The sequence below is a fragment of the Orcinus orca genome, chromosome 9, assembly GCF_937001465.1.
Source record: "Orcinus orca chromosome 9, mOrcOrc1.1, whole genome shotgun sequence".
NCBI lineage: Eukaryota > Metazoa > Chordata > Mammalia > Artiodactyla > Delphinidae > Orcinus > Orcinus orca.
In genome coordinates, this window is record NC_064567.1 from 40,307,842 (window position 1) to 40,328,543 (window position 20,702).

Sequence of the window (20,702 nt, forward strand, 5' to 3'; positions counted from 1 at the left end):
CCTTAGGCCGCCTGGCCCAGTCGGCTTGCCTGTCCTCACCTCCTGCCACTTTCTCCTTTGCTCTCCAACCCCAGATACACTGGTCCTCCTTCTGTCCCTCCAGACATGACGGACTTGTTCCTCCTATACCTCCTTTGTACTAACCATTCCTGCTGCCCAGAATATCTTCCTCGGCCCTTGCCTGATGTGCCTGACTCCTTGTCAATCAGATCTCTGCATCAATGTTGCTTTTTAGGCTGCTTGTCCCTGAAAACCACTCCATCTTAAAAAGCCACCCATCACTATCTCATTCCTCTTTTAGGTTTTGCTATGAACCCATCGATATTTAATTTCTTACTGTTAATTTGTTTTATTGTCTGCCCCCCACCTCGAGGACGTAAGCTCCAGGAGGGCAAGAAGCTTGCCTCCTGTTTGTTGCAGAATCCTAAATATATAGAGCAGCGCCTGGCTCAGAGTAAGCTTCCAGGAGTATTTGTTGAATCAGTGAGTGAGGATTCTGTCTTTGATTTTGAAGGGGCATAGCTGCCCAGGCTGTATCTTAGCTCCAGCATGGACAAGCTGTGTGACCCTGGGCAAGTTACTTAACTTCTCTACACTTCCATTTCCTTTGGAAAATGAAGATAATGAAAGCTCCTGCCTGATAGATTGAATGAAGTCCTTCAGGAAGATATTTTGAATAGTGGCTCATAAAAAACACTAGGTGGGAATTCCCTGGCAGTCCAGTGGTTAGGACTCCGCACTTTCACTGCCGAGGGCCTGGATTCGATCCCTGGTCGGGGAACTAAGATCCTGCAAGCCACGCAGCGTGGCCAAAAACTGAAAATCTCTAAGTAACTGTCAGCTGTTTTTATTAGTGGTATTAACCGCACCAAACACTATTAATTATGACAATGAAATCATTTTTGAGTCCTCATTATTATCATAATCTCTATAGTAAATGCAGACTTCCTGCTGGGAGAAAAATGTGTTTTTCAAGGAATTCAAAGTGACTCGCTTGGTTTAAATATTGTATGTTACTGTTAATGCTGTATGTCCATTTGAAAATTTTGGAGAATGGTACATCTTTGAACAATGTAGGAAGATAAATAAAGTGATTCTCCCTTTCTAAAAAATGGAATTTAGGGTTTGAGCCGTTTGTCAGCTATATGGGTATCAGTGAATGAGTAGGAAAGGTTCTTATTCTCCTGCACCTTCCTTTGCTTCCTTCTTCTATTCTAGTTTCTGATGCAAAATGTCAAGTTTTGGTTATAATTACATGGGAGACCATAGTATATGTCTCTGACCAAGTGATAGCAGTATGGGTTTCATCTGTCTTGGTCACTGAAGGATTGCATTGGTTTCCCTGCTGAATCCCCTTCTTTCTGCGGGGCTGCTTCCAGGTGACAGTGAAGGGGAGCTGGACGGGGAGGAAGGGGGCACTTGGGGTGGAGTCCCTTTGCTCTCAGTTCCTGTGTGGGTTCTGTTTTTTCTGCTCTGCAATCTTAGCTCTGTTATAGTTCACATGGGGCTCCTCTGATATTTCTAATCAGTTTCTGTTTGGGAGAAGATGCCTCATTGTTGGGGTCAAATATACCTTCTTCCCCTTTCTCTGAAATATGACAAGTTTCAAAGGAGAATATGAGAATGGCAGAGTGCTTCAACCATTGCAGTTTTGAGTTAGTAACTACAAAGATATTCAGTTATTTCTATTAAGTAAAAACACAGGCAGAAAAATTTATTATCTTGTTTTTCCTACCTTCTGTCCCAACTGAAAGGTAGATATGGAAACCTTGACTGGGTGAATGAGAAATACAGAAGACACATTATTATCTAGAAGTTCAGCTCCTCCAGTATACTTCTGTCCTGCATGTAGAAGCAACATGCAAATGCCTTAAAAAGGGGAACTTTAACTGGAGACAAAGCTGCTAATTTGGTTGCCTAATTATTTAGGCAATAGCTAATGCACAGTGAAACACGAGTTGTTGAAAAGTGGAATTTACAAGCCGCATTGTGCTGTGCTGGAAGACTTTCCGAAACCCAGAAAGATGATTTGGGTGTCTAATGAAGCTTTTGAACATTGTGTGTAGGCAGTTATTACTCAGAGTATTGACTGAACGGGTGAACATGCTGTATAAATTTGTGTAATTGCTTAATTAAGCAAATAGCTTTCTGTCATTTATAGATAATAATTTTACTTAAAAAGTAAACATTCTCCCCTCCGCACTGCCATACCCGCTCCATTTCTGGGGTTTTACTGTTCTTGGGTTCTTGCTTTTCCTTGAGATGGGAATATGGGTCCTGTCAAAAGAGGGCAACTGATTCCCGCTGTGAAATTGACAGGCATTGCCTGAAGTTGGAGTCATTATGATTGGAAACCTGCCCTTGGTTTGTAATACTCATCTGGTCTTGTGCTTTTGGCCTTTGAGTCTTCATTTCTCAATGAGATGTTAATATTTTGTCTGTTGTGGTTTCCTCCGTGAATACTGTGCTTTGTTTTTGTCCCCGGTGAGGCTCAAAACGCCCACCAGCTCCATGAACGAATCCAGTCGTCGAGTATGGACGCCAAGCTGGAGGCCCTGAAGGACTTGGCCAGCCTCTCCCGGGATGTCACGTTTGCCCAGGAGTTTATCAATCTGGATGGCATCTCTCTCCTCACGCAGATGGTTGAAAGCGGCACTGAGTAAGCATCTTTTACCTAGACTTCCAATCTGTCCTGTACTTTGTAACGTTTTGGGTATTTGTTACTTTTCTTGTACTTGCAATTTCTAGTTTTAAATGCCAGCAATTGTCTAGGCTCAGGGAAAAAAAAATGGCGTTTAAGATAATGTGTGGTCTGTGGTTTCGTAATGTATCACTATGTTCTCCACCCACCAACTAGCCATTATCTAAGACAATCTCTGAAATTTTAGATTTATAAGCAAAAATATTAGTCATTATCTCTAAGGGCCTTTCCAACACAAATTATAATTCTTCAAAATATAAATCCCTCACATCCTTTGCTTATCCCTAAAAAAAAATTTCCTTCCCTGACTCCATTTTTTTAAAAAGTTAGAATACCTCCTTATGTTTCAAAGTCTTAAACCAGGTCGAAATAACATCCCTGAAGTAATTTTTTAAAAAATTAACACTTGACTGATGAAATACATGTCCTGAATTATTTATCATTAAGTACAATAAACATTTATTAGGTACCCATTGTGTGCAAAAAAGTAGAAGTTGGGAAAATTTTAAATGATGTGAACCTTGCCATCTAAATATTTATGGAGGCAGAATTCAGTTGAGGTACAGTTCCTCCTGAGGGCTGGGAGTCTAGAGGTTGGACCAGTTACATCTCATGGAACCTTATAGGGGGGTGCGGGGGGAGGTATCAGTGAATGGGCCTTGAAGGAGTTTGAGTTCTACCATGAGCAAGGAAGGAATGGGCATTGGGGAGCTCACCTTCTCAGGGTAGGGTTTGATCTCTGGTGTGATTCTCTGGCTACAGAGCCAGATGGGTCTAGCTTTTACATGTGCGGACAGATAACTCCCTTGACCACAGAATACCAGGGTAGGGTCCACAGGACACTGCTCATTTCCGTATAGTCAGGTGCAACTGGTGAAGACTGTTAGAGCATGCCAGTTAGAGCATGTGAGGATGCTGAGCCAGCTAACTACATAGTAATTTGCTAAATAAATAATGTGCATAGTTGAGATAGGCATTTGTTAGGAAAGAATAAATAGCATTTAGAATTGGGGTGTAAACCTGGGCCAGTTAAATCTCTCTTCAGTACGTGGTGATTTAAAGAATGACCTGCTGACTGTACATGGTAGGGACCTATCTTGACCCACTCCCTTCCTTCCTTCCTTTCTTCCTTCCTGTCTCCTCCTACACTTGGCATTATTTAGCCTCTGTAGTTGGCACTAATGAAGGTTCTTTTTTTCCCCTCATTCAAAGAGAGCATGTTTTATAACAGCAAGAATATCTCCTGTATAAGAATGTTCTCTAGAGTTTGGAGTTGGAGGCCTTCATAAAGAAGTAGAGAAAATATCTAGGAGTGAATGGGGGCAGGGGAGTCAAATCCAAGAGGACTGGCAGGCAGGACTGGGTGATCTGGAAAGGCTCAATTGTAGACAGGTATCATTTATTTTTTTGATGATGACTAAAACTCTGCTCATTACATTTTTGGCAAACATCAGCTTAGAGTAGGGCAGAGAATCTCAAATCCTGGGTGTTACCAGAATCCAAAGTGGTTACTGAAAAATTGGGGTTGGAGCTTGAAACAGCTTGAGGAAAGTTAAATTAGTTTAAGGATTCAGGAGACTGGCCCAAGGAAAAGGAGAAAGAGGGTTCTGTCTTTGTTGGAAGCTCCAGCTGAAATCTAGGGTAGCGCGTGTCAGATCTCTCGTTCCTTGTTACTAGTGAGCAGTGGATTGCGAGTTGTGATTGCAACCACCTTCCCTGGTAACTGTGGACAACTTCATGGGACTGCCACATGTGGTAGACCCCTCTTCACGCCCACCACTGCTTCTGGTGGGACAGTGAGCCCTGGGAGCTTCTGCCTCCATCACATTTACAAGGTGTTAGATAAAAATGTAAAACTGGGGCTTCCCTGGTGGCGCAGTGGTTGAGAGCCCGCCTGCCGATGCAGGGGACACGGGTTCGTGCCCCGGTCCGGGAGGATCCCACGTGCCGCGGAGCGGCTGGGCCCGTGAGCCATGGCCGCTGAGCCTGCGCGTCCGGAGCCTGTGCTCCGCAACGGAGAGGCCGCAACAGTGAGAGGCCCGCGTAGCGAAAAAAAAAAGAGTAATGATAAAAAAAAATGTAAAACTGTCCTCATGTTTATTGATTTATCTAAGTCCCAGCCATTGATGTATCAAAAACACTGCATCGGAGCCAGTCATAATGGAACCTGCTAATATTAGGTGGTTCTGCCACAAATACCTAAGTATCCAGGGGCTTAAGCTCTGGAATATTCAGAATGACATTGTGTTAATACTTCCAAATTTATCAGAATTGCAATTAATTACAATTACAGTGGTACATACGCTGATAGCCAGAGTCCATGTGATATGCGCCCTGAATAGAGGACTGGAGCTGAGCTCCAGTACCTCTGGAGGTTGGCAGTTATATATTTGACAATGAGGGAAAATGCATGTTAGGGGCTTTACTTTTTTAGTTTCTCATTATATTTGTTTGCTAGTGCTTCCATAACAAAATAGCACAGACCAGGTGGCTTAAAGAACAGAAATTTACATTCGCACAGTGCTGGTGGCTGGAAGCCCAAGATCAAGGTGTTGGCAGGTTTGGTTTCTTCTGCAGCTCTCTCCTTGATTTGCTAATGGCCACCTTCTTCCTAAGTCCTCACATCATCTTTCCTCTGAGCACAAGCATCCCTGGTGTCTCTTTGTGTGTCTAAATTTCCTCCTCTTATAAGGACACCAGTCAGATTGGATTAGGACACACCCTAGGACCTCATTTTAACTTAATCACCTCTTTAAAGGCTCTACCTCCAAATACTGTCCCATTCTGAGGCACTGGGGGCAGGGATTCGACATATGAATTTGGGGGGGGGACACAATTCAGCTGATAAGACTCATCAAAGGGACACTCCCACCTTGTGCTCCAGAAGAGAAAGAGTAAAAACTGATACTATGTATTGTCTTGTCAACATTAGGACTTTTCATCTGTGCTGTTGCCTTACTCTATAATTCATCTTGACTTACTGAGTGACCCAAAGACTGATCACTGGAGACAGGAGGTCTGAATTATATCTCTATGTTTCACATGTTAATACTGAATTTACTTTATGTGGACCACAGTAACTGAATTCTTTTTTTCTATACTGTATCATCCTCATTAATATTTTAATTATTTATAATCTGTAAGCCATCCCAATTTGTTACATGCAGCCAGATTTCAGACAGATGAGCAAAACTCAAGACCAGATCTTGGGTGAGTTCCGGTTTGCATTGCCTCTTACACTTTCCCAACACACTATGTTACTGGGAAGGGATGATGTCTCTCTGAATCACCTTAGTGTGTGCCCTCATCACCATTTTATATAAGTTATAGGTCATGCTACACTTAGGGATGGAGGAAAGCGGGCACTAGTGCTGTACAACCTCCTCCCTTCCTTCTGCAAGGTCCTGCAACTCATGCTAAGAAGCTGCTCATTTAATACACAGCTATTTTCAGATCTTTTGCTCAGATGAAAAAGAAAAGAGAAAGACACTTTTCTTAAAAGGAAACCCGGCTTCTCAATTAAACTTAAACAAGACTTTAATTAATTAACAGGAAACCTCTGGAATATAAACGGCACAAATTAAATAGACCCTACAATTTGCAAGGCATTTACTTATGACTCCTGGGCAGACTTCCAGCTGGGAAGGGCAGAGGTTTCCTGAGCAGGACCTGTGGAAATTTTTAGGAAACACTGAAGAAATGTAGCTGGAATTTTTCTGCTTACTTTGAGCTGTAATGAGATTCAAAGATACGCTTGCCTGTTTGCCATTGCCCAAGGCTGAGCTTTTAAAGGTCTCTCTCCAGCTGGTACCAGGAGCGACGATGGGGGGAAAATTAGCCACAAAGGAGCAAGGGGAAGTGTCACTTTGGCAGAACACAGTGTCTAAAACTTGAATTTTAATCTTTCCATTCTTGTGGAATTTTGAAATTCCATGTCTAGTTTCAGCTTGAAACATCGATGTAGAAGCAAATAAATTTGTGGGGAAACTTGTTTCCCCAACCTGAGCCAGGAAATGGTGCCCATTAAGGAATGGGCAGTGGTTTTTTGTAAAGATTTCTCAGAAATTATATATTTTATTTTATTTGAAAGAAAAAATATTGTACCTGCAACTCTAAATCCATTGTAGTGATTAACACTGCTTTTCTTTGGGTTTTAACAAAACACTGTGTTCTTTTTCTATGCTGCTATGCACATAGACAATTGGACGGTTTACCCTGTGCCCTTCTACTGTTCACCCATCAGAAGAACAGGGGGAACATTTCCAAGAATGAAAGGATCCTTATAGTTTCCCACTTGGCAACATGACAGGAAAATTATGCCCTTGGAATATGAGTAAGCAGTAGCAACACTCTGGCAGAAAAGTTAAGAGTGAAAGAAATTAAATTCACATGTTTACGAAAAACTCATTTTTTTTGAATTAGCTTTTTCTCCTTAATAAAAAAAATATATTTATTGTTTAAAAAATAAGTGTAAATAAGCAGAAGGAGGAGAATAAGAGTCATTTGTAATCTCCCTTTCCAGAGACAAATATTTTTAACATCTTGGTGTATATTGTTTTTGTATATTCTTTTAGATACACACACACACATACACTGGCTTTACAAAAGTAGAATTATATTATTCATGCTCTCTGTAGCCTGCTTTTTGTACCTAACAATATTCCCATGTGGTTAAATATTATTCCCCTCATCATTTTTGTTATCTGCCTATTAATTCATTTTTAAAGCTCTGTTGAGGTACAATTGATATGCAATGTAATAGGAGAATTTCAAGGATATGCAGAGTAGAGTTAACCATTCCCCTGTTGTTGGATATTTACACTGCTTTCAGGTTTTTTCAGGATTATGAACATTCTCTCATCAGTTTTTCTTTCAGCAGAATCTCTGTGAATATTTATTCTGTTGGAATAAAATTCCTGATTCAGAGGATATACACATGTTGAAGCTGTGTTAAATTAAGAACAGCCCCATAGCTTGTTGACGTGTCCTAATTTGTACTTTACCATTCATATCGGGGGTATGTCCATTCCTAACACCCTGGGCAATACTGGGCCGGCGTTTCCTTAGGGATTCTAGCTTTCCTAAGAAAAATAGCAGTGAGGTATTTGAGGAGCTTTCACTGATCTGGGGAATTTATAAGTACTTTTTATTTGCTTGGTTGGTCAATTCTCCAAAATTGGCTGTATTAGGAACAGGTCAAAGAGTCCCGTAGTTGTTTTAGAGATATGTAAAGCCCTTAAGTAATTGTCTTAAAAACAAACCACATTTGCTGTATAAACTATCAATCCCCTCCGCATTCTGTCATATAGATGACACAGATGAGGATGTTTGGGTGTATGTATAGCTATGTGTGTTTATAACAATTGTCATTGTTAGCACACGAACAGTTTCATATTAAACTTCGATTATTCAGATCGTTTCCTCCTGGCTGGAATCAGAGCTGTGACTGTTTCTCAGGAGATGTGAAAATTGAGTTATGACCTGAATTAAGCACCCTGAAATGATGTCTTGGCTTTGATGTTGCCTGGCACCCACACTTGAGGATGGATTTGTAGGTTTTATTCATTTAGCAAAGTATATATTATTTAAGTGCTGAATATTCCTGACACTGGGTTAGGCACATGGGTGTATGTGTGTGCTTAGAAAATACAAACATGCATATGACAGTTTGCGACTACGTGTGACATTTTTTGAAATTTTGTCTTCACACAAAAGATGAATTTCTTTTTTGAAAGTAACTTTGTTAACCTCCACGGACATGGATTGTTGGCTCTAACTCATGCTGTCGCTTCTGAGAATTCAGTGTCTCTTATAATCCTTGGTTGTTCTGGAAGGTCCAGGCCAGGCCAAATTCATCAGCGACTCTTTGCCAGCCGCCAAGCACAGGTCACACCATGTGTGTCTTGCGCTTCACCTCGGACAGAGGCCATGGGGAGGAGCAAGTAGCTGCCCAGACAGAGTCGGAAAGAACCTGCTCTGTGTGGTCTGTGGGCCCCAGCTGAGAAGCCTGCTGTGTCTTCCCAGCTCCCTCTGTCTGCTTTCCTGGAGCTGCAGTTAGCAGAGCTCAGGGAGTTCCAACTGCAGCAGCCCTTCTGGGGCCCTGCCAGAAATTTGCATCACAAACGCTAAAGGGGCCAACCGTCTAGGGCTTTGTCGCGGGTTGTGTGGCAGAAAATCCCTTATGCTGGAACTCCGCCTCGCCATCCCTTTTTGCCTTGTTTCTGTGTCTTTGTCTATCACTCCGGTAATGAAAATGAGAAGGGGTCACACAGCCTGTTTAAAGAAGAGATTATCTTCTGCTAGGGAAGAGATGCCATAGCTTGGGCTGAGGTGAGGGGCTTCTGATCACTGTGAAACATCAGTCTTTCGAGAATCATTTGTTCTCCAGATATGTTTCTTTTAAAGTGGGTATATATTGAGAGAGAGAGAGAGAGAGAGAGAGAGAAACTCAGTTAGGAAAACAGACATCACAACAAAAAGTTCGTCTTCTGCTTACGTTTACTCTGAAGCCAAAGTGAGGAAGTGGAGAAGTAAGAAACACTGTTTAGGCAATGAATTTCTTTCTGCACTCTGGTCAGGGAGAACTTTCTAAGGCCAGGGTCTGCTACAGGGGGTAGAACACATAGATAAACCTAAGGATGCTCAGGCCCTAAGCGAGAAAGTTATTTTGGAAAATTGCAGTGACTGCTTTATATGTTACACACACACACCCCACAAGCATTAATTTTGTAGCAGTTCTGTTAAACGATTAACTGAGGCATATTAAAAATTTTTAGAGTATATTTGAGCAAAAATCAGTTAGAATTGGTCAGTGCCAAACTGGAAGTGGTTAGGAACACTCTACCCACCGGGGCTGGTGGGGGAGAGGGGAGACTCTTGTAGAGAAGAAGTGGAAGCAAAGCAAGGGAGTTGTTGGATTAGCTGTAGTTTAAAGTCTAGTTGGCTGTTTGCGATTGCTTGTCCTTAGGTTTCCATTTCCTAACCTGGAGGCATTTGCAGGTTTAGGGTTTTAGATTGCTTTTACAGGCCTCCAGAGCATTAGAGCCGCTTCGGTCTAAAGGCCTCCTTGTTCAATTAATTTAACAGTTCCAGACTTAATGGAGAAGTTGCAAGATCAAGTTTCACCAGTTGTCCTGTTTGTGTCCTTTACAAAGACCTAACTCCAGAGAGCCCCTTGCACCCAGTTGTCCTGTCTTCTCCTAATTGTTGCAGGAAGGGGGTACTCCTTCCAGGGCCTGAGAGTGGGCTCTTGTCTAACACTCAGAAATGAGTTGTCCTAGGAGACACATGTATTGACAAAGCAAAAGACTTTATTGGAAAGGGGAGTCCGGGCAGAGAGCAGCAGGGTCAGGGAAGCTGGGAGAGCTGTTCCTCCACGTGGCTCACAATCTCAGGTTTTATGGCAATGGGGTTAGTTTCCAAGTGGTCTCTGGCCAGTCATCTTGCTTGTGCTCATATTTGGACTGACTCGGGGTCCTTCCTGGTGGCACGTGCATCTCTCAGCCAAGATGGATTCCAGTGAGAAAGATTCTGGGAGGTTGCTAGGACATATGGACTGACCTCTCCTCCCTCCTTTCGGCCCCTCCCGAATTCTCCCGGTTAGTTTTTGGTGGCAGCACCTTATCAGGACCTCTTGTTGCCAGACAGCTCATCCAAGTGCCTGGCCAAGGCGGGTGGTTTCAGTCAACGTTCCCTAACATAATCTCTTGCAATCTGGAGCTATTCCTTAGTCTTTCCTTTTCTCTCATGGCTTTGACATTTTTTGAGATTAGAGGTGAGCCATTTTTAGAATATTCCCCAGTTGGGGTTTATTAAAAGGTAATTAATTAAAAGGTAATTATCAGGGAAAGATAAAAGCATGGCTTTCATAGAGATTATAAAATTGAATATGTGTTAAAAGATGTATTTTGCTCATCTGATATGAGGGAACCAGGGAGATGTTTTCACTGGTTCAAAAGGAGAGTCAAAAGGGCACAAATTTATATGAAACAGAGCAATGTCTCAGTGAATTGCAAATGGAGACAAAACTGGTTTTTCACCTGCAGGGAGGAAGTTAATTAAATCACCACTAGGCAGGACAAAATATACATATGCATCAGTTACCTACAGCTTAAAGACAGCAGGGCTGGAATCAAGGCTGGATAACCCAGAAGAGTAAGCCAGAGACACTGCATAGTTTCCTACTGAAACACGAAGTCCTTTTTCTACAGGTTTCTCCAGTGTTTTCTTCTTTTAGAAAACATAGGTCTTTGGTTAGAATATCACAGATGCTTGTATTTCATTGCATCCTCTTAATGGCACATGATGTCTCTTTGTCTTATTACTGATGTTCACTTTGACCACTTGTTAAGATAGCCCCTTCCTGGTATCTCCCTGTAATGCAATTTCGCCCCTTTGTAAATAATTAAGAAATAATTTTGGAGTAGTTACACCATGGGAAATGGAAAGTGGTACAAATCAGGTTTGTATATTTTCTCCCAGAGATTTGGTTCTTCAACAATACTAACACACCACTCTTTAAAGCAATGTAGGCCATTTGTTCCCTGTTTTATTCATTGGGCTATAATTTATCACTATTATTATTTATTTTGATGTCCAGTTTGTCCCAGATATGGCTTTGGAAACTTCATCAAGCTGTATTCTGTGTCCTGCCTTGTCTCCCATTATTCTTTGAGCATTTCTGTACTTTTTGGCTCAGCGAAATTTTCCAGGCTTATCTAGATCTTTCCAGCCCTGGACCGAGTCATTTCTCCAAGGAACCCCAGTTCCTTTTAGTGGAGGGTAGTGTTTGGCTCTTGCAAAAGGGCCCAAACTCTGCTCAGGCCTCCTTCCCCATGGCCACCTACTTCTTCCACTCTGCCCAATGGCTATTTGAAGGAGAAGGAAAGGAAGCTAACATATATGTGGATGAAAAATGTCTGCCTGCCATATCAGTAAACAAAGGACATTGTGGCCATCACGTCATCAGCCACTGCAGCTGCCTCCCACCACCCTGAGGGGGTTCAGGATGGAGAAAAGCAGGATACTGGCCCTAAATCGCTAAGGTGCATGTCAAAGGAATGATTTCAATGAGCCCAGACTGTTGCATCTTCTCATATATGGAAAAGCACTAAATCCATTAACTTAAGATGTCTGGTTTTTCTTTAGTTGACCATAATCTTTTGATGTTCTGACTCCCTGGTTTATTGCAAAACTCCTATGTGTCCCGGCTCCTCCCTTTCCTCTTTGGAGCCATCCCTCAGCACTATCTGAGAGGCTGCCTCTGGGACTGAGTCCTCAGAAAGTCCACCGAATAAAATATAATTCTCAACTTTTAGGTAGTGCATTTTTTCTATATATATCAAATACATATATATATATATATTTTTTTAAATAAAGGCAGGTTAAGGAGGGGGAAGGGCGCAGGAAGAGGAAGATCACCTTATATACATTTTTAACTCCCCAGTTTTTGTTTTGTTTTGTTTTGTTTTTGTGGTACACGGGCCTCTCACCGCCGTGGCCTCTCCCGTTGCGGAGCACAAGCTCCGGACGCGCAGGCTCAGCGGCCATGGCTCACGGGCCCAGCCGCTCCGCGGCATGTGGGATTTTCCCGGACCGGGGCATGAACCGGCGTCCGCTGCATCGGCAGGCGGACTCTCAACCACTGCGCCACCAGGGAAGCCCTAACTCGCCAAGGGAAGCCCTAACTCGCCAGTTTTATCAAATACTAGATCTGATCTTCTCGTGGTCAGTTAGGTTTCTGAAGTGGTTACATTTTATGTGGTCGAAAATGTGAAACTTAACTTCTTCCGAATTGAGTACCTACTCTGCATGTGCCTGACATCATAGTAGTTGAGTTACAGAGCGAGCCTTTGCCTTCAGGTAGCTAGAAGGATAGTGAGATGTCCTAAGTCGTGCAGCTGATGTATTCTCAGCACTGTGGACATGGGCGCCACCCTCAGTCTGGTCAAGGAAGGGAAATCAGAAGTCAGGGAGGCTGCACAGAGGAGCCTTGAATCAGATGAATTTGGGGTAGGACTTAGCTAGTCTGACAGGGAGGGGAAGGGTATTCCCCCAGCAGAGGGAAGAACACACTTAATGCCAGAGAAATGTGGCAGACTTGAGGAATGGGAAGTGGTTTGATAAGGTTAGAAACACTTGTTTCCGAATCTTTTTGACCTAATCTTTAGTTTTTAAAGAAGCATAATTGTCCTTTTTTACAGACATGTTTTGTTGATTGTGCACTTTTTTTGCAGACTACTATCCCAGGGTTCCACCTGTGGTCCTGGAATTATTGCAATGTCTCACGGTGTCTTCCTTCAGAAGAAGCTTTTTTTTTTTTTTTTTTTTCTCTTAAGAAAAGAGAAAGTAGAATTAGTGGGCATTTTACCAAAGAAAGATAATCAACTATTTCTCCATTGTTGAGCATGTACTTAAGAACAACTGGACTAGTGTTTTTTGGCTCTGCTTTTTCATTGAAAATATGCCCCTCTTATTTCTAGGGATTGCCCCCTGTTGAATATATACCCATTCTGAGCCAAATGGAGTGTTCTTGTTGCCTTTACTCTTAAGTAAATGCAATAGGTTGGTTACAGTGGTTTAATCCCCATCTTTTGATTGTTTTGTATCATTAAAAAAACACCCATTTATTGCTTGGAGAAATGTTTTGAAATGAATTAAGTTATCTTAATGACTGTTATATCTGCCCTATATCTCATCCTGGGCTTTCTTCGTGATCTGTAATTTGTGTAAAACTCATTGCTTTCACACATGCTCCTTACGTGACTGTTTTTGAATTTTGCAGACGATACCAGAAATTGCAGAAGATCATGAAGCCTTGGTAAGAATTTCTGATGGGTTGATTCAGATGATATAACACTTCCTTCTTCTCTGCTTAATGAAACCCTGTCCTCTGATTGTGTAACTGTGTCTAGATGTTTTGAGTAAGTGATTTATTTTTGCTTTTTTTTTTAAAATTAATTTTTTTTAATTTATTTTTTTTTTGGCTGTGTTGGGTCTTCGTTTCTATGCGAGGGCTTTCTCTAGTTGTGGCAAGCGGGGGCCACTGTTCATCGCGGTGCGCAGGCCTCTCACTGTTGCAGCCTCTCTTGTTGCGGAGCACAGCCTCCAGACGCGCAGGCTCAGTAGTTGTGGCTCACAGGCCTAGTTGCTCCGTGGCATGTGGGATCTTCCCAGACCAGGGCTCGAACCTGTGTCCCCTGCATTGGCAGGCAGATTCTCAACCACTGTGCCACCAGGGAAGCCCCTTTTTGATGTTCTTATGAACAGGTTCTTTAAAAATTTATTTCCCTTTTCTCTTTGCTTTGTGGTAGAAAGAGTATTTTATGTTTGTAACCATAAAATGATCACATCAGCATTGCTACCCTTCTCCTGGAGCAAGGCTAGGCATAATTTTATGAATTACTTAAAAAAAACCTTTCTTTTTTGTGGCCTATGTGATGTTCAAAGTCAAAAGTCTTTGATTTTCTTCAGTGGTTTGGTAAGAAAAAGATCCGCATTAAAAAAAATATTTAGGGCTGAAGTATGGAATGAAAATTATTTACTTTCAGTCTGAGAATGTGTTCAACCACCTATATATTTGTGAATTGCCTGATAATTATGTCTGGAAATCTCAAAACTTCTTTCTTAGAGTATTCCCTCCTCAGTGCCTTTATTATCCACTAAACAAGGTGAGTCCAAAGAGGATCTAACAAACTCTCTATAATAGGTTGAACAAAGTCCCATTTTGCTAAGTTGTTAAGTGTACAGTTTCAGTTTGAGAAGGAAGACTGAACAGTATCTGAAAATGTGCACGTTATTTTTTAAGCCTTCAGAGAAAATTCTGATCAGTGTATGATAGTGGTCTCAAATCATTCATCTTCCCCTACCCCTCCCACTAGAAGAAGTATTAATTGCAGGAACTCTTCAGTTATTAAATTCTAATAAAGTAGAAATATTGAGTTTTTAGGGTAAAGCTTCTTAAACCTAACTTTAATATATATTTTTAATATAGTAGAAGCACTTAATGGTAATAGCAGTAGAAGCCATCTTTTATGGGAATTTACTCTGTCCTGGGCATTGTCTCAATGTTTACACTCATTACTTCTAATTCACACTTTTATCCACCATACAAGATGAGTAAAATTAGAATTGTTTCCTTTATGAAGAAGTTAAAATGAGGTGGTGTTGGGATTCGAACTGATTTTTTCTCTAACAACCTCATACAATTTGCTAATGCAGAAGAATTTTGGGCTCTGAAGCCAAAATAATTTCTTAAAATTTATCTGCCAGTAGTTTTAATCTTTTGGTATATAGAGGTGTTGGAAGTGTGACTAAGTGTGAATCATGATTTCCATTTATCAATCGCAGACAAAATCAATGCTCAGGGCCCTGGTAATTGCAAAGTAGCTTAATCAGACTAAGTACCATAGATAATAATTATAAACTCTAGACAAAATATTGCAAACAGAAACATCTAAAAACAAGTGTCTGAAGAAACTGTATAGCAACTGAAAACAGACAGAAAGAAGTAAGTCAATCTTTGAGAGAACAAATAAGCCCTAGATGAGATTTGTGTGTTTGCAGCTTTTTGCCTGAGGAGTCCTGCTTATCCAGGTATCATGGGGTGACAAGAACCCTCAGTCTTAGTAAGTTACTAAGAGGATATAGTTTGGGGCTGGCAGAGCGGCTAGATTATTAAGGGGAATCCATGAAAGGAAGGAGGCTCAGAGGGTATGAGACGACCCCATATCTATATATAAACTCTGCCAAATCTATCACTGATCACTGAAGTGTGAATATACATGTGTATGGGAACCCCTAAGGGACCTGGTAAAATTAGCAACTGGAAATGGGAAGAATTGGGAAGAGATTTAAACTGTCACTCACTGAGGAGTTTGGAGTCTGATTCTAGCCAAGTTAACTTCCTACTAGAACAAAAACCAATTCTTCAGAAGAACAAAGCTGAACTATGGCCTTGGCAATGTTTAATTCCCAATGTTCAGAATACAGTAAAAAATTACTAGGTATATAAGGAATAGGAAAAGATGACCTATACTTAAGAAAAGAAATAAAGCAAGTAGTAGAAGCCTGCCTTGAGATGACCCAGATGTTGGAAATAGCAGATGAAAATTTTAAAGCAATGTTTATAAATATATTAAAAGACTAAAGAAAAGCATTAGCATATTAAATTCGCAGATGGGGAGTCTCAGCAGAGAAATGGAAATAAGAAATAACCAATTGGAAATTATGAAACTGAAAAGTATAATATTTAAAATGAAAAATTCACTGTAGGAGTTGAAGATGGCAGAAGAGACAGTAACCTTGAAGATACATCAGTATAGGTTACCCAATCTGAAGACTAGATAAGGTGAATAGTGAATAATTGACCTGTGAGATAGTAACAGTTGATTTTAAATACATTTAATTGGGGTCCCAGAGACAGAGGAAACAGATAAAGGGGCAGAAAAATGTTTGAGGAAATAATGATAGAAAATTTCTGAAATTTGTTGAAAAACATAAATTTTTAGATCTAAGAAGCTTGTTGAACCCAAGTGGGATAGATAGAAAACTATGCCTAGAAACATCATAGTCAAACTTCTGAAATTGAAGGATAAAAAGGATACCTTGAAGGCAGCCAGAGAAAATCAACTTATTACATTAAGAAAATGAAAATAAGAATGAGAGCTGACTTCTCATTAGAAATATGGAGGCCAGAAGGCAACCTCTTAAAAGTGCTGAAAGAAAAAAAAAAAAAAACTTGTCAACCCAGAATTCTTTTCTAATAACTATCTTGGAAATGAAGGTGAAATAAAAGTACTTTCAAATAAAGGAAAACTAAGATGGTTCATTGTTAGCAGATACACACTACAGGAAATATGAAGGAAGTTCTTCAATTAAGAGGCTTCAGATCAGATTTGAAAAAGCAGGACCCAGCTATATGCTGTTTACAAGAGATATACTATAAATACAAAAGAACATGTAGTTTGAAAGTGGAAAAACATACACCATGTAACTGGAGATAATAATAAAACATTTGTTTCATTAATATCAGTCACAATAAGACTTCAAGGCAACATATTATCAAAGATTAAGAGAGATAATTCACAATAAAAAATGGTTGGCTCATTAGGAAGACATAAAGTGTTAAATGTGTCTGTACCTAATATATAAGGCTTCAAAGTACATGAAGCAAAATCTGACAACTAAAGAGAAGTATAGACAAATCTGTAATCATGGTTGGAGATTTTAACACTCTTTTCTAATTTCTTTTTTAATTTCTAATCTCCCTTCAAGAAAGAATTTGCTCATCAACCCTGAGGAGTACAGTTAGCTGATAGCTTCCTGCTATAGCACGTTCAAGATCCATAACAGCTTTCAAACCAAGACCATACACGCTCTTTCTAGGCAGCCCCTAGTCAGTGAGCCTGATGAGCACGGTGCACATACCAGGGCCTGGCCATTTCTGCCCATTGTGGGACCCCTCTAACAATCCGTATTTATACTGAGCTTCCTCTTGGGTTGGCTGGGACTGTCAGAGCTACATCTGCGTCCTCTTTCCTTTCACAGGCATCATGTCTACCTCGCGGTCTGAAGGGTATTCTTACCCAGTCTTGCTTTGTGCCTCTTTATCTTTCACAAGCTCCACCTATCTTCCAATAAACCTCTTGCTCTCCTTACTCCATCTCAGCGTTAACTGAGGACTAAACTGACACAAAACTGACCTATGAGGAAATAGAAAATCTGAATACCCACATCTGTTAAAGAAGTTGAATTCATTTTCAAAAGCCTTTACACAATGAAAATAGGTTACAGTGGTGAATTTAATTATACATATGCAGAAGAAATACCAAATCTGCACATATGGTTTCAGAAAATAGAGGTAGAGGGGAAAAGTCCTCAGTCATGTTATGAGGCCTATGAGGCCAGTATCACTCTGATACCAAAACCTGACAAAGCCAATGCAGGAAATAAAAATTAATCAACAGAGGTGCAAAACGTATGAACAAATATAATCAAGCAATGTATAAAAAATATTTGTGGGGCTTCCCTGGTGGCGCAGTGGTTGCGAGTCCGCCTGCCGATGCAGGGGACACGGGTTCGTGCCCCGGTCCAGGAAGATCCCACATGCCGCGGAGCAGCTGGGCCCGTGAGCCATGGCCGCTGAGCCTGCGCGTCCGGAGCCTGTGCTCCGCAACGAGAGAGGCCACAACGGTGAGAGGCCCGCGTACCGCAAAAAAAAAAAAAAAAGATTTGTGGCCTGTAAAGATGTAAAGATTTATCTCAAAAATAGTTTAACATCTGAAAAATCAGTCACTGTGATTTAGTATTTAGCAAAATAAAGGAGAAAACTTAAAGAGAAAAAGCATCTTTACAGATACAGAAAGTAGATAATAGATACAGAAAAAGCATTTCATAGCGTCCAACAGTCATTCATAAAAATTCTCAGCAATCGAGGAATAGAGGGAACTTCCTCAACCTGATAAAGACTATCTGCAAAAAAAAAAAAGCGTTATACTTAATGTTGGAAGACTGAATCCCCACCCCTCCCAATAAAGATTGAGAATAAGGCAAATATGTAGCACTTCTATTCAACCTTGTATTGTAGTTTTTAGCCATAGCAATAAGTCAAGAGAGAGTTAAAAGACATAATGATCAGAGAGGAAGAAGTAAAACCAACTCTATTCGTAGAGGACATGATTGACTATGTAGAAAATCCTAGGGAATCTATAAAGAAACTGCTAGATCTCATAGCTGAATTTAGCAAAGTTTCAGGATATAACATGAGTATATAAAAGGGACATATTTTTATACCTTAATAGCAAACAACTGGAAAATGAAATTTTATAATTTCCATTTACAAAGTGTCAAAAATCATAAAATTCTTAGGAATAAATTTAACAAGAGACATCAGTATCTGTTCACTGAAAAAAAAATATATTGCTGAAAGAAATTAAAGAAGACCTAAATAAGTGGAGAATATACCATTTCATGGATTGGAAGACACAATATACTTAAGATAGCAATTCTCTCCAAATTAGGTTCAGTGAAATACAATCTTTTAAAAAGTAATTACGAGCCAATCCTAAAAACTTAAAGGAAATGTACTGGACCTAGAAGAGCTAAAATGGTCTTGAAAAACTCATAAAAATCAGTAAAGTTGGAAGATTTCATTAACTGACTTCAAGGCTTCCTGTAAAGTTAGTTATTAACACAATATGATATTGGTGTAAGAGGATAGACAGATCCATGGAATAGAATAGAGTCCAAAATTGATCCACAGTTAAATTTTCAACAAAGGAGCCAAGAGAATATATGCTGACGTAAGAAATGCTGTGATTCTAAAGGGTAAGGGAATGTCTGAAGGGCAACAGAAATCCATACATTTCAGTGTATATAAGTTTTACCAGAAACAAAATAAAATACTAGGGAAAACTCAAAGGGCAGGGTAGAACTATATTCATTAATTCTGGCAATTAGGGATATATTCAGTATGATTTATTAATATCTTTGAAACTGGTCTTTATTTTCATCTTTTCTCTGCTTCTCTTTTGAGCATGACACCCAGTGGAGACATTTGGAAGCACTATTCTTTTATAAAATTAGCAGCATAAAATTTAAATGCTTTGAGATTGGCTGAATTTTGTTGGAAAGAAGAGGGTCTCTACTGAATTGATGAGAAATATTTATTTGAATCATTCCAGCACACATGGTGTGTTGGCTGTGACATGGCTGTCAACCAGCATGTAAAGTTTGCAGTCGGCTTAATTTGTGTCAGTCAGTGCTGCAAAATCTTTAGCTTGGCACCTTCTAAAAAAAATAAACCAAACAAATAAAAATGCTCCCCACAGGTGCCATGTGGTTGCTTTATATTTGTCGTCCTTTTAGCCTTGATCTTCTGCACCCAGCACTGATTTCAGAGACAGGACCCTGGCTCCTGCCTTCCCTCTTGGAGCCTGAGTCACTCCTCTAGCAGTGAAATAAGCATCTGTGTCAGGGTTCAAGAAGAGCTTTTATAGCTGCCTCATTTGAAATGAGATGATTGAGTCCGTTGATTTGGAAGGTGATACAGTTTTAGCATGGCTCTCCTTTTCTTGCAACTAAGGATTTGAAGTTGAATTTTGAAAAAATTCTCCCTCATGTAAACCTAGTATGCCATCCAGCAACCAGTTATAATGAATTATATATGTCATATATATACTATATGTATAATATAGTATATATGCATATTATATATTTTATAATATATAACATAACATATAAACAGTATATCTAATAACATTTATATCTATATATTTATAAGATACATATATATGATTATATATAATAGATGTCTAATAACATTATATCCATAGAGTATATAGTTATATATTTAAATATATTAAATGTAATTAGATAATATTTATATACATATAAATTATATAACATTTATATAAAACATTAGATGGACCAAGAGAGCTCTCCTTCTCCAGGGCACCTTGGTGTGATGTGAAGAAGCTTCTCTCATTTGTCAGTCGTTCACGTTAATGGGTTATCACAAAGCACAGAAAGCCCTAGCTGCACTCTCAGAAATGGTGCTCCAACTCCTTAACAACCTTGGGGAGTTAAATCCTGGTCCCAAGAGCAGCTTGGAGGTTTGGAAACCAAACAATACTCTTTCCCTTTTTCTCCATCTTTTTCCCAGGTCCTTGCAGCCTGTCTGAGGAGCCTGTAGGCAGAGCTCTGGAACACTTGAGGGACAATCCCCAGATGTTACTAAGGCCATTTGGATTATGAGTCCATTGAGCAAGGAGCAGAGTCATTTTGCATTCAGATAATTAGACAGCATAAATACAATTTATCTTTTGCTTTTAAAGCAGTTAATGAAGACTAATATCATCTCTAGTCCCAGCTACAGGGAATATAAAGAAGAGTTTGATTTCAGCAGCATGTTACTCCTTTTTCACTGCCCGTTCCATTGCTTGTTCTTTTAGTGACAATACTGAGGCAGTATTTTTGCACTGTGTGGAGGTCACAAATGCCA

At 40.1% G+C, this 20,702-nt stretch overlaps 1 protein-coding gene across 6 annotated transcripts in view; it reads left to right on the plus strand.

The window, feature by feature from the left end:
- The window catches only part of ELMO1 (engulfment and cell motility 1), a 549,020-nt gene that overhangs the window by 165,859 nt on the left and 362,459 nt on the right, over positions 1-20,702 (plus strand). For all 6 annotated transcript variants that reach the window (XM_049715202.1, XM_049715199.1, XM_049715198.1 and 3 more), the window contains 2 exons: positions 2,490-2,659; positions 13,485-13,520. In XM_049715202.1, coding sequence (XP_049571159.1) covers positions 2,490-2,659; positions 13,485-13,520 — 206 coding nt within the window. The remainder of the gene's footprint in view (positions 1-2,489; positions 2,660-13,484; positions 13,521-20,702) is intronic.